We start from the raw sequence: 15,326 nt of genomic DNA, 5'->3' as shown, positions 1-15,326 counted from the left end.
ATAGCCTTACCCAGGAGGCGACAACCTGAGCTGGCTTCTTTTGATGAGGAGGATTAGCAACTCTACTCTCTGAGGAATGTTTCCAGCACCTTGTTGAATCTTTGAAGGAAATTCTGAAGGCAAAAGGTTTGACTGGTTTCTATCAACATTCACACGAGTCCAATGATACTGGACAGTCAGACTGGAGCAGCCAGGGATCAAACCACTGATGTTCCGATAAGTCGATGACCTGCTCTCTACCTCCTGAGGCACAGTGTATATTTGAAACAACTCTATTACAATGATGCTTAATTATGAGCTTATTTCAAGCTTATTTAGTATTTTGGGACATTTTGGTATGTTTTGGCTTCTATTTGCTGGGAAAACTCAAACGACGAATACAACTGGAAACTAGAAACCCAAACTCGAAAACAAACCAGGAACAGGACACTAGGAAATTACTAGGAGCATGGAGGAACACACAGCATGGAGGGTAAATGATGGTTAACAATGTGACAAAAGACAGAGAAAAACACAGGGCTTAAATACACAACCGGGACAACGAGAGGATGGGGAAACGGGTGGAAACACAGCTGGGACAAATCAACCTTAACAAGGAAGCAAAATTAGATACACTGCACACAGGATGAGGAACTATCAAAATAAAACGGGAAGGATGAAAACATTCATAAAGATACAGATTAGACACTGAGACGTGGAAACATGACCGACTCTGGAACAGAGGAAACATGAAGCGCAGAGACAAAAGTAACTAGATGTGGAACACAGGGAAGACGTAGTGACGGAGAACTAAGACTAAGCATACAGTACACTGAGACAAATAAGGAGAGCAAAAAATACAGGACTAAAGCTGCACTAGAGACATGACACCAGGAACACAGGGGGAGGCACTGAAACAGAAACCCAGAAACCAGGAACTTTAAATATAGTACAAAGAGAAAACAATAATTCAAAGAATATCACTTAAACCAAAGACACAAACACTGGGTCACCAGACTCATGGCAAAATGGGTGTAATTGTTGTTGTCGTTCTAAGGAGCTTGGAAAGAAAGCGACTGGACTTCTTTGAGTTTTGTGAAGATGTCTCACCTCTCATCCGAGAAGCTTCTTCAGTTGTTTTTTTTATGGAGTTGATGATGCTACATTTGTATTACTTTGTAAAGCCGTTTGGTAGTCTGAGCATCTCAGTCCTCACTCTGCTGTACTCCCACAATTTTCTTTCTTTCTTTTTAATAATGGTGTGATGTCTCAATCAATAAAATCTTCTTTAGACAGTCAGGCACTCATCAACCATATGAGTCAACTGGCGATTGTTCACACATACCGCCTGGTTGATGAGCGCCCAGTTATTTGAAAAGACACTAGTTTGACTTGATCGCCATTGTTTAGGAGTTTTGAGCCTGAAAAATACCACAATAATAGATCTACATTTGGTAAACCAAGCAGCTATTTTTTGATAAACTTCAGTATTTGGCATCTGGTAGCTAGGGATGGGTATCGTTTGGGTTTTATCCGATACCGGCACCAAACTGGTACTTTTGAAATGGTGCCGGTGCTTAAACGGTGCTCGAACCGGTGGTTAAACAATGGAAAACACAAACTTTGTCCTAAAACCTCTCATGTTTAGCTGGGGGGGTTTTTTGTAAAAAAGATAACAATGTTAGCCTTTTCTGCAGCTATAGGGCATATATGGTTTCACTTTATCAAACAAGAAGACAGCCGCATGAAACTACGATGGTGTTTGCTAGTTCACCTTACATGCATTAATTTAATAACGTGGTTAGCCTACTCAACATAATTTACACACGAACAACATTAAGCTGCGCACGCAGAGAAGAACGGCTGCTGCTGCATCATCATCCGTCATCATTTCTGCTACACTGGCAGGGCTAGGGGCCAGGACTCTCCTCTTCGGGTTTTTGGGGGATGTTGCTAACTCAGGGTCTGATAACAGGCACCACACCCGCAGTAGATGTGCTCGGGCTGAGGTCTCGCAGCAAGCTATCAAATACGGCGCATTTCTCGGCTTTTAAAAAGACGCTATGCGTCGCCAGGTGTTTCATCAGATTTGAGGAGTTACCTCCTTTGACAGTATCACAGTATCACCTTAAAGCACTTGTTGCAGGCTGCTGAATTTACATCTTTTGTTGTGAAGTACAGCCAGACTTTGACCGCTTCGCCTTGGGCATTTTTAATCTGTAGCTCTGCTCTAAAAGAACGTACGTACCTGGGCCCGCCTACTATGCTTGGAAAGGTAAAATGATTGGCTAGAATCCAAAGTTAATGACATCTCAGGAAAAAAAAAAAAAAGCACCTAAATAAAGCACCGAAATGTGCGCTGCTTTTCGGTCTGGTTACTACCGTTTATGTCAGAACCGGTGCCATAATTGCACCGGATACCAGTAATCATCCCTACTGGTAGCTGCTCACACCGCTGTTTGAATAAATTACAGCCATTGCCAGACGGCTAACATCGCCAGACCAGGCTCAACCAAGATATTTCCCAGTGATCAGTGGTGGGAAATATTTCATCTGTCCATTTTTGTAAAAATGTTAAAAGTACTAAAAGCTTGGCAAGGTCTTTGCACCACTTTAATGGATTTACCCGATTTACTACATTTTGGTGTGCAAAAGAACAGATTTTGTTTTAAAGGCAAATGAATCAAATGGTCGTATCCATAACACTGATGAACTTTCTATGTTGAATATATCAAGTAATGGAAAACCTAGACAGAGCTTTGAGTCTGATGACTCATCAGACCAGTTGAATTGGTTCAGACTTTCATTTCGCACGTAGCTCCGTCACTCTCTCCTCTCGCTCGATCAAATGTCCTTTTACCTTGTGACCGTGGGAGAAGAAAGAAAAAGAAAACTTTCTATAAAATAAGGGGAAATGAGTCACTGTGTTATTACAATCATGCTGTGCTTCTGACTAACACGCTCGTCCTGTTAGAGTAATGTAAAGGTGCCTTCTACAATGGCCACAGATGAACCGCATAGAAACATTGTTTTTATGTCCTGAGCAACTCACAAAGTACCGTAATGTAGCATTCAATAAAACTGCATAGAAACTGTTATCAGTTCAGAAATGTTGCAAAGTTTACACAGAGTTTGAGCAGGAAGCCAGTCCAGTATTGCTGTTAAAGATGTTATCTGACCTGGGATCAGATTACTGCCTATTCTGGTCCATACGGTGTGTGTCCTTTACTTTGCTCTGGTAATTGTTTTGAGTTACATGTGTTTTTTTTCCTCTGTATCCTTTATGGATCTTACATCACCATCCTTCCTTTTTCCCGTCTTTATCTTATTTTGTTTTCAGTGCAGTTCTTATCACTATTATGCTTCACATTACCTCTGTGTATCTGCCATCCGCCACCACCATTTATTCTCGGAGCTGTCAAAGAAAAGCATTATCTGTTCCTCCTTGCTGACTCCTCTGGAGCTCTTCCCACTGTAAAGCAGTACTTACTCTATTTATTTAAAACATATTTACATATGGCACAGCACCAGAGACCATTTGCCTAAGAGCAGTTGCCATGCTCATTAGTCTTTCAGCTGCATTTTCTAAAAGCATGGTTTCCCTTTATCTTCAAGAGAAAGGGTCAGAATTCATTATCTGACTGAACATTAAATTATTTTAAAAAATGCTGAAGAAGAAATAAATCATCAGAAAGCCCATCTATGTTCTGAGGCAATTAATGCTAATGTTGGTGTCATTTTAGATGATGAACCATTTCATGAAGTTTATGAAGCAATTATTTATTTTTTAGAGAAAAAATGAACATCATTGCCCTTGCATATTTTGTGTAGTGACATCAGAAATATATGGAAATAATAATCGCATAACTAGACAAAGCAAAGCCACAATAGCTGCAGCCTGCTATTTTTTTTTTAAATTAAATAATTGTGGGAAATTATTACGCAGAGGAAAATTGGTTTCAGAGGTGCAATCCACATATGTGTGACACCAGTGTTAATATACACAGTGGTGAGCAGCATGGTTGTACAGAGAAGGTTAGTGAAACGGAATTTATGCAAACAGATTTTCATAAAGTCACGATTACAGACGAGTATAATCCAACGAAACCGCTAAAATACAAACTTGGGTATTTTTCATATCTATACTCACCGGCCCCTTTGTTAGGTGTACCATGAGTATTGACTAGGGCTGGGTTTCAATTATCGATTTTCCGATTAAAATTGATTTTGGCTTAAATACCACGATATCAATTCATTAAATCCTGAATCGATTTTTAAATATAAATGTATTTTGCCAGAAATGCCAGAACCTCAGGTTAAAGCTTTCATTTCAACAACCACCAAACAGCTAAAACAGCAAATGAGAGACTGGTTCCATGCAAAGCGTGGATCTGAGGCATCAGAATCTTTGAGTTGTCGGCTTTCTCACCCGACGGCACGTCCACCGGGCCTGAAAGCCGACAGCTCACAGAGGCGAGGCTGCCGGGCTGGCGTGCTAACCAGGCTAAGGAGGAAGCCTTTCAAACCACCGCTCCCGAGTTTATATCTCTCGAATGTCAGATCCTTGGCGAACAAGATGGACGAACTAAGGTTACAAATAACAACGGACAATCACATCAAAAACTCATGTATTCTTCTAATCACTGAGTCCTGGCTGCATCAGTCCATCCCGGACTCTGCTATTGAGCTAGCAGGCTACACCGCACAGCGCCAGGATAGAACAAACAATTCCGGTAAGAGAAAAGGAGGGGGAATCTGCATATACGTGAATAACAGCTGGTGTACAAACACAGTGATCATAGACCGTCACTGTTCTCCGGACATAGAATATCTGACTGTCAAATGCAGGCCCATCTATCTTCCACGGGAGTTCACTGTTGTGGTAATAACAACTGTTTACATACCGCCAGATGCAAATACTAACGTGGCACTAGCGCTTTTGCACACGAACATCAACAATAAACTCAATAAATATCCTGACGCAGTGCACATTATAGCGGGTGATTTTAATCAGGTGGATTTAAAAACAGCTATCCCTAATTTCCACCAGCATGTGAAGTGTGCCACGAGAGGGGCTAACACCTTAGATAAAGTCTATTCCAACATCAAGAAGGGCTACAGGGCAAGACCCTTACCACATCTGGGCCAATCTGACCATTTATCCCTGCTCCTAATTCCTGCATATGCCCCAATCAGGAAAACTGCGTCGACCATCACTAAAACTATAACAACATGGCCAGAGGGCGCTTCTCAACAGCTACAGGACTGCTTTGACAGAACCAACTGGAATATCTTCCAACATCAAGACCTGGAAATGTTCACAAACAGTGTCCTCTGTTACATCAAACACTGTATAGACACTGTCACAGTAGACAAGCAGATCCGGGTTTACACCAACCAAAAGCCATGGATGACCCGGGAAGTCCAGCAGCTGTTAAAAGAGAGGAACAGCGCCTTCAGGTCCGGAAGCAGGGAGAGCTACAGCAGGGCTAGAGCCAACCTGAAAAAAGGCATTAAGAAGGCCAAGGCGGACTATAGGAAGAAGATTGAGAACCACCTGGAGAGTAAGAACAGCCGGCTGGTGTGGCAGGGTGTCCAGCAGCTGACAAACTACAAGTCCAAATCAGGTATGGCTGAAGGTGACCCAGCATTGGCGGAGGAGCTGAACATCTTCTTCACACGCTTTGAGGTCACTGCACCCTATGCCTCAGAGGAACAGCTACACCATACAGCCCACAGCAGCAGTACCATCATCACTCTGGAGGAGCATGAAGTGAGGCGCACCCTGCGGGCTGTTAACCCGAGGAAGGCAGCCGGCCCAGATGGCGTACCAGGACGTGTGCTGAGAGACTGCGCAGACCAGCTTGCCTATATTTTTACCAGGATTTTTAACCAATCCCTTGAACAGTCAAACGTCCCACCCTGCCTCAAGACCTCCACCATAATACCCTTGCCCAAGAAATCTCATATCTCTAGCCTAAATGACTATAGACCAGTGGCACTAACCCCGGTGGTGATGAAGTGCTTTGAGAAACTTGTGCGTTACCACATTACAGCAGCCCTACCCAGCAGCCTTGACCCACACCAGTTTGCCTACAGAGCAAACCGATCGACAGAGGACGCCATAGCAACAGCACTCAATGTAGCATTAACACATCTGGAGAGGCAAGGAAGCTATGTGCGTATGCTCTTTGTGGATTATAGCTCGGCATTTAACACCATTCTTCCATACAAACTGGACGCCAAGCTAAAAGACCTAGGGCTTCCTCACAGCACCTGTAAGTGGATCAATAGCTTCCTCACCGACCGCAGACAGAGAGTGAGAGTGGGATGTTACACATCTCCAGCCCTAAATCTAAGCACTGGGTCGCCACAGGGCTGCGTGCTTAGTCCACTGCTCTACTCGCTTTATACACACGACTGCACCCCCGCCCACCAGAGCAACGCCATTGTAAAGTTCGCAGATGACACTACTGTGGTGGGGCTCATATCTGGGGGAGATGAGTCTGCCTACAGAGATGAGGTGGAGCGGCTGTCTTCATGGTGCAAGGATAACAACCTTCTCCTAAACACGAAAAAGACCAAAGAACTCATAATTGACTACAGAAGACACAAGACAGAAATCCAACCACTAATCATCAGCGACGACTGTGTGGAGAGGGTGGCAGACTTCCGCTTCTTGGGAGTCAGCATAGAGGGAAACCTATCCTGGAGTGTGAATACCTCTGAGCTACTGAAAAAGACACAACAGAGACTGTACTTTCTGAGAGTGCTTAGGAAGAACAACATCACACAGAGACTGCTGGTGTCTTTCTACAGAGCCTCCATCGAAAGCATACTAACGTACTGCATAGGCATATGGTACGCTAGCTGCACAGTGGCTCAGAGGAAAGCACTCCAGGGAGTAATCAACGCTGCCCAAAGGACAATCGGCTGCCCTCTCCTCAAACTGAAAGACCTACACAGTTCCCGCTGCCTCAAAAGAGCCCATAACATCATAAAGGACACCTCACACCCTGGACACTCCATGTTCGAACTGCTGCCTTCAGGTAAACGGTATAGAACAACATACACAAGGACTAACAGACTCAAACACAGTTTCTACCCAATTGCAATATCATGTCTCAATGCTACTAAAAGTAGATGACTTTCATTGCCCCTGTTGTCATTTGTGCCCTTGATGTTGGAATGCTTTCAGACATGTTTTGTTGGATGCGCTAACAAATTGATTGAGTGATTGATTGTTTGAGTGATATATCAACTAGGTCGTATGTTGAGTGTCTGTATGGGGCCTTAGGCCTGGATTGCTTGGGTGTATCTACGGTATGAGAATACTGTATTTTATATGTATTTCTATCTTTTATATCCTATCATTATAGTTTTTAAGTATTTAATTATAGTTTTTAAGTATTTATCTTTTGTGATGTTGCACTGACCAGAGACATCTTTCAATTTCATTGTACCTGTGACAATGACAATAAAGAATATTCAAATCTTAGAGATGATCGTGTGGAAAAATCCAGGTAGATCACGAGTTTATGAACGACGTCAGCCCGTCTGACACCAACAGCCTCGCTGCATTCAGTCATTTAAGTTCTCTTTCTTCCTCATTCTGATGCTCACTTTGAACTTGAGCAGCTCGACCATATCTACATAGCCGAATGTACTGAGTTGCTGCCAGGTGATTGGCTGATTAGATTTGCGTTAACGAGCAGTTGAACAAGTGTACCTAATGAAGAAGCCTGTGAGTTTGCATAGTTGATGTGCATGCTAGAAAATCTAAGCACATGCTCAGTTTTTCTCTCTCGTTTGCTCATTAACACTCGTCAGGCTCTATCATGGCTTTCAGAGCTACTATTAGGCAGTGCAGCTGAGACATAAACATGGTTTACATACCGTGCAATCAGTTCACTACAGACGGCATACGCTACAGTAATAAGACAAATTATGTCTGTAAATAAAGTGGATGAGCTGAAGCTTCAGAGGAAGAATGAGTGAAACTGTAAATGTTCACAGAATAAACAGCTGCGTTGATCTTGTTTTAAATGAACGTGAGTATTAGAAATATGGAAACTAACACGTTTGTCACTCTTTTTAAACAGTCGAGTTTTTTTGTTTGTGATACTTATTTCTTTCTTAGAATGCAGACGCTGTATCAGGTCACTGATCCACTGTATGGTAATAGATTTGAGTTTTAGTCAAAAACAAGGCTATGGCGCCACTTAGTGGGCAAACATGTGATGAACTGGCGAGAACAGGTTTGTGAGTTGGTGATAAAGTTTAATTTCTTTTTGCTCTGTTTATCTTTTTAGTAGAGAAAATGTTTTATCTTGCTTTAATTTTTTTAATCTGTATTTTTAATTGTTGTTCTTTCTTTCTCTTCTCAGGACAGCAAAGAGCCTCCGGACTGCTGCCTCAGTGAGTCTTTCACTTCCCCTTCCTGCACTCTGGGAGTCGACCTGCGGCGAGGACGACGGCGTTTCTCGGGCAACCTGCAGCTACCCCCGCTGTCGTGGCGTCAGGGGGAGAGGTCACGGACGCCTGACGGAGAGATCATGACGAGGCCGACATCCCTGCCATTTGGAGCTCCTCCCAGGATAGACATCACACCGGTGGATCCTGAATGGTGAGTGGGCTGAAACAAAGGTGGTGTACAGTTAATGTTAATCTCACAGGAAGAATACTATGAGAACATTTTGTCTTATATGTTAGTGGAGTAGCTCTTGCAACATATGCTATGGGTGACTTTGGGTTTTGTGCATTAGGGAAGGGTTAATGAACATGTTTCTGGGGCATCTGGCATGAACACGCGAGCTCTTGTTGCTCTTCAGGTTACATTGGTCTAAGTGTGACAGAACTCCACATTTACACAGTGAGTGAGTCTGTAATGCCTCCACACTGACTCGTGTCACAGAAAGGCAGTGATCTAGTTCCATAATAAAGACTAAACTATAACATATTAAAATCCAACAACTGTTTGGTTTCCTTCAACACAGATAAGACAGTAATTCATGCTTACAGTTTGTCATATTGAGAAAAGGATCAACAGCTCGATTCATTATTTCAATCATCGAGTAACAGATGGTTCGTGCTGTCCTTAATCACGTAATTCTGGGTTTGACTCCACCTTCTTTGTGGAGTTGGCGTGCTCTGTCAGTGTGGGACTGCAGCATTCCTCCCACGGTGCTACAGTCATGCATGCAATATGGCTGTAAATCAGGTGCGAGTGTGAGCACGAAGGGCTGTGTGTCTCTCCGTGAGCATCCTCTGCGATAGACTGGCGACCTGTCCGTGGTGCACGCCACCTCACACCTAATGAGAGCTGAGATGGTCTCCAGCCCCCTGTGAATGAAAGTAGTGGTTAAGAAAATAGACAGGCGGATTAAAACTATCATTTATTTATGTCTGATACAAAGTAATTACAATCAGTTGTTACTTATTGTTACACTGTTATACATTTAGTACTTTAACATCACTTTAAGCTACATTTAGTTGCTCTTACAGGTAAAAATGTGCTTTACAGTGTGGAATCAGTACTTCTGTGTAAGTAATAGGATTACTTCTACATAACCTCTACATACATATCTGCCTTCTAGTTGATGATTCAGTTCCTTTGATTAAAATGAGCTGATAATAAATACATGCATGGAACTGAAGTTCGAGGTTAATGACATATTTTATATTTTATAATACACATATTTTTAAAGCTAGTCAAGCTCTGCTTAAGTGTTATATAAATGTGGGTTGAATAACTAATCTTTGCAGACAAGCATCAGCAAAATGAATCCTCAGCTGTAGAGAGTAGAAACCTCTCTGTATCAGTGTGTGATTTTTCATGTCCCATTAACGCTGATGAAGATGATGCTGCCTCTTTACATTATTCATGCACTCGGCCCACAGAGAAAGTGCATTCTGGTGCACACCGGGCACTCGTTCACAGCAGGAGGCACAATGTGCAGTTTCAGATGACACGTACACAAACGGCGTGTGGCTGGGTTTTGGTTGGAAGCCTGTTGTGTTAAATTCAGATACACTTTTGTTAAGCTGGCCAATCAGCCCTTACTGGCTCGTTACTTGAGTACTCTCAGTGAGTTTGATGTTAGGAGAGATAAATCCAGTTAAGGCACACTTGAGTATGAGTTGCCTAGTGCTTACTTCTCTTCAGATAAATGGATGTTGAAAGGCGGCTGCTAATTAGCAATGATTGGCACTGAATTTAAGTGTATGTGTTTACAGTGGGGCAAAAAAGTATTTAGTCAGCCACCGATTGTGCAAGTTCCCCCACCTAAAATGATGACAGAGGTCAGTAATTTGCACCAGAGGTACACTTCAACTGTGAGAGACAGAATGTGAAAAAAAAATCCATGAATCCACATGGTAGGATTTGTAAAGAATTTATTGGTAAATCAGGGTGGAAAATAAGTATTTGGTCAATAACAAAAATACAACTCAATACTTTGTAACATAACCTTTGTTGGCAATAACAGAGGTCAAACGTTTATTATAGGTCTTTACCAGGTTTGCACACACAGTAGCTGGTATTTTGGCCCATTCCTCCATGCAGATCTTCTCGAGAGCAGTGATGTTTTGGGGCTGTCGCCGAGCAACACGGACTTTCAACTCCCGCCACAGATTTTCTATGGGGTTGAGGTCTGGAGACTGGCTAGGCCACTCCAGGACTTTCAAATGCTTCTTACGGAGCCACTCCTTTGTTGCCCGGGCGGTGTGTTTTGGATCATTGTCATGTTGGAAGACCCAGCCTCGTTTCATCTTCAAAGTTCTCACTGATGGAAGGAGGTTTTGGCTCAAAATCTCACGATACATGGCCCCATTCATTCTGTCCTTAACACGGATCAGTCGTCCTGTCCCCTTGGCAGAAAAACAGCCCCATAGCATGATGTTTCCACCCCCATGCTTCACAGTAGGTATGGTGTTCTTGGGATGCAACTCAGTATTCTTCTTCCTCCAAACACGACGAGTTGAGTTTATACCAAAAAGTTCTACTTTGGTTTCATCTGACCACATGACATTCTCCCAATCCTCTGCTGTATCATCCATGTGCTCTCTGGCAAACTTCAGACGGGCCTGGACATGCACTGGCTTCAGCAGCGGAACACGTCTGGCACTGCGGGATTTGATTCCCTGCCGTTGTAGTGTGTTACTGATGGTGACCTTTGTTACTTTGGTCCCAGCTCTCTGCAGGTCATTCACCAGGTCCCCCCGTGTGGTTCTGGGATCTTTGCTCACCGTTCTCATCATCATTTTGACCCCACGGGATGAGATCTTGCGTGGAGCCCCAGATCGAGGGAGATTATCAGTGGTCTTGTATGTCTTCCATTTTCTGATGATTGCTCCCACAGTTGATTTTTTCACACCAAGCTGCTTGCCTATTGTAGATTCACTCTTCCCAGTCTGGTGCAGGTCTACAATACTTTTCCTGGTGTCCTTCGAAAGCTCTTTGGTCTTGGCCATGGCGGAGTTTGGAGTCTGACTGTTTGAGGCTGTGGACAGGTGTCTTTTATACAGATGATGAGTTCAAACAGGTGCCATTCATACAGGTAACGAGTGGGGGACAGAAAAGCTTCTTACAGAAGACGTTACAGGTCTGTGAGAGCCAGAGATTTTCCTTGTTTGAGGTGACCAAATACTTATTTTCCACCCTGATTTACGAATAAATTCTTTACAAATCCTACCATGTGGATTCATGGATTTTTTTTCTTTCACATTCTGTCTCTCACAGTTGAAGTGTACCTCTGGTGCAAATTACTGACCTCTGTCATCATTTTAAGTGGGGGAACTTGCACAATCGGTGGCTGACTAAATACTTTTTTGCCCCACTGTATGTGTGGTGTATGGATGCGTATGTGTGCTGCTCCATAGTGAGTCGACACAGTTGTAGGTGACGGAGGGCTCGATGTGGCTACAATGATTTGTTTCTCTCAGAGAGCACATGTGCCTGTGTTTACAACAACAGATTGTAACTTTCTCCAGTTTTACACGCAGATAAAGTTTCAGCCACGCCTCATGTCTATTCTAATTTTGCTAGACAAGTGGGGAATACAGTAAGTGCAGCAGTTTTTAAAAAAATCTGCAAACACAGATATAAATAAAAAGCATAAAAAAAGGTCCGGGCTCTGGTGAGGCCAATCCACGGCTGATAGTGTTCCCGTATGTGTTTTCCTATTATGGAATACTTTTACTGCATTGGCACTGTTCTTGGGATCATTGATTTTGGGGCAAGCTGCCAGTAATTCCTAAAAATACACTTTAAGATGGGTCTGTTCGGTGCAGACTGGTGCAGGCTTGGGACTTTCATACAGTACTGTAAACAGTTGAAAAATGTAATATTTGTATTATACAAATGAAGTAATGTTTCTGCTATTAAAACTGTCTGTTGGGAACTCTGCAAGTCTAATTTTATTGATATGTTAAATGCTGAAAAAATATAGACAATACAAATGATCAGGAGAGATGTAACAAAGTATCCAAGGCAAACTATTCAGCTGTTAAACCTGTCGAACTCCAGTCCTCGAGGGCCGCTGTAAACTTTTAAATGTGTCCCTGCTGCAACACACCTGAAGAAAGTTAATTGGTCTTTAGCAAGAATTGAGTGCATGCTGAGGTGGCAACCCCCTAACCGTACTCAAGTACATTTAAATGAATGTAAGTTTTTGAAAAAATGTTCATTCATTTATGAATTGCCGCCTCAGCATGCAGTCAAGTTCTACAGAGCCTTGCTAATGACTTAGTTATGCTATTCAGGTGTGTCGCAGCAGGGACACATGGAAACGTTTTAGGACTGGAGTTCGACACCGATGTATTAAACCAACAGTCCAGGCCGCTTTTCTCTGAAACATCAAACAAAGCCCTGCATGTGGATGCTGATGTACAACGTCCTCGTTTGTGGATTAACATGACTGCGTGTTTAAAAGTGTTGTACCTTCTCTTGTAACCAGCAGAGTGCAGTGTGTTGATTCTAGCTGGATGCACACATGCAGATTAAAGAGCAAACATCGTGTAAATGCAGATATTCGGTGCACTGGATGGTTAAATGTTTGTAACCCAGTTTACACCATTTTGGACATTTGTGATCTGATGTTCATCGAAACACCTGATGTTATATTGTTTGGAACGATTGTAATAAATGACTCCAGCAGAGAATTCAAAATATGACGTTTGTTGCTGTTTTTCTTTTGAATTTGACGGCTCTGAACATCCTGTAGATATTTACTGCATTTATTTTTGTTTCTGTTAACAGCGACTTTACTGATGGCAGCACAGTCCACTCCTGCAGCCACAGGCTTTGCAGCAGGTGAGGCGTGTGTCAGCTGTCAGTAACCTTGGTGTCAGAGGCAGACGTGTTTCCCTCGTGTACTCCTCCCTCCCGGCTCTCTTCTCTTCTAAAAGCTATTACGCTATGCTCCCTAAATGTTGCGGTCAGCACAACCTTCCTCAAGTCAGATTACTCTCTCCCCCTGTGAAGCCATGAGCTGGTGGATGTGTGCGCGACTGTGTATTGTATGTGTTTACATGTTTCTATGTATATCTGTCTGCAGTGCAATTTTAAATCCAAGTCAACAACAATTTGCCCCATCCCTCCTCTTGATCCTGTCTCGTTCCACTCGTACTTATTTAAGTGCCTTTCTCGGTGATTACGAGGAGGAGGAGGGAGCAAGAAGTTATTTTGGGATTTTAATTATTTTCCTGCTGATGTGCACAATTATTTTCAAGCTTCGAGTGCCTCGTGCATTGATTGTTGAAATTGTGTGTGTTTGTGCAACTGCGCATAAGAACCTCTGCTTGTGAAGATGGGAGCTACAGTAAATTTGTGTCTTATGCATGAATATGTGTGCAGCATCAGACCTTAAAGAGAGCCTATTACGCTCATTTGCACCTCATTTTCATTCTTGGATCTTAGCAAAGGAGCTTTGTATGATTTATACCTCGAAATAATCCCCATTTGTCTCGTATAGCCCCTCATATTCATCCACTGCCAGCTGCTCTCCCTTTAGGCCACCCTTACTTTAAGCTGATGCCCTTCTGATTGGCTTCACCCCTGAATAATAAGGTTTGATCAGCAGATGGGAGTGATTGAGTGATAATGATTTCTCCTTCCTTTGACTAAAAGAAGTAAGTAGTTAATGCGAGCCTCCACCACTGTAACATTAAACATGTGACAGCGCACGAGGGAAAGCACGTTAGTTCCCCTTCAGTGTAACTGTAGCTGTGATACTTAGTGCATCCCAGCTGAAAAGGTGATGACTGGGGGCAATTTAAGGATGCCAGAGTTGTGACATGTGAAGTTGAGCATAAGAAAGGTGATTAGCTGTTTTGTGTTCATTACATATTGTATGCTGACTAATTTGCATGAAGGTGAGGGGTGTCTGCACCAGAGATGAAATATGATAAAGCACCAAACTAGTGTGCAATTTTCATGATGGGACAAATTCTCCTGAAGCTTTCACAGTGACCACATATGTTTAAAATATGGGTTTTCTGGTCAAATATTTTGCCTTGTGTTGCTCGTGGTCTGATGACTGAGGTAATGATTGGCCAAAAGAAAGTTCACAATGGATCGACAGAGCCTGCAGGTCTGCGTAGTTCTGTTTGAAAAGACCGTGCAATGCATTTCTTTCTTTACCAGTTAGAGTGCAATAAGACGTTTTACCATGCTACACATTTTTTTATGCTTTGAATTTTTACTGTACTTGCATGGCTATAACTTCTATCAGTGATGGATGCTTATACATCTTCTCTTAATAGAATACTTTGATTCTGCATAGTGCATTTAGCTGTTTAAAGTTAAGTCAGTGGTATTTGTGATGTATGATGACAGAGGTTTTCCCAGAATGAGTGAAATTTTCCATGTTGAAAGTCTGTTTAAACTTGATTTGGAGCTATATTTATTTTTTATTTCTATTTTTTCCCCATCGTGTCACAGCGTCACTGGCCAGATTATGACTTGTCTGCACTCGGTGTACTTTCTTTGTGTGATGTGTTTTGAGCACTGCCCTCTACGCTGGTGTCCCAGACGGCTTTTGTGTGGGTGCTGGTGATCATCACGGCCAGGAGGCAGAAATTGGATCTTGCACTTTTCATTTTAGCAAGCAACAGATGAAGGCAGGCAGATTATGCACTGTGGCTGTAGTTCCAGCAATTCAGTTACCTCCAGGAAGAGCGCGTGGAACATTCAACATGCTTCTGATGATTAATCATCCTTTTTTTGTAGCTGGTTAAATGTTATACATACTTATTTGTAAACATGTACAAGTCGTGCACACACAGTTTCATCAGGTTTTTTGTTCACTGCCAGAGGGAATAAAAACGCTTGTGTAGTTACCTCAGAT

General features: G+C 42.6%; 1 protein-coding gene across 1 annotated transcript in view; it reads left to right on the top strand.

The window, feature by feature from the left end:
- Nucleotides 1-15,326, top strand: part of pde4ba (phosphodiesterase 4B, cAMP-specific a) — a 211,951-nt gene that overhangs the window by 53,807 nt on the left and 142,818 nt on the right. The window contains exon 3 of the mRNA XM_004553843.3: nt 8,367-8,605. Within this exon, the coding sequence (XP_004553900.1) occupies nt 8,367-8,605 (239 nt within the window). The remainder of the gene's footprint in view (nt 1-8,366; nt 8,606-15,326) is intronic.

This window comes from Maylandia zebra, linkage group LG17 (assembly GCF_041146795.1).
Source record: "Maylandia zebra isolate NMK-2024a linkage group LG17, Mzebra_GT3a, whole genome shotgun sequence".
Classification (NCBI taxonomy): domain Eukaryota; kingdom Metazoa; phylum Chordata; class Actinopteri; order Cichliformes; family Cichlidae; genus Maylandia; species Maylandia zebra.
The sequence above is the reverse complement of the archived record's forward strand: the minus strand, read 5'-3'. Positions and strand labels throughout refer to the sequence as shown.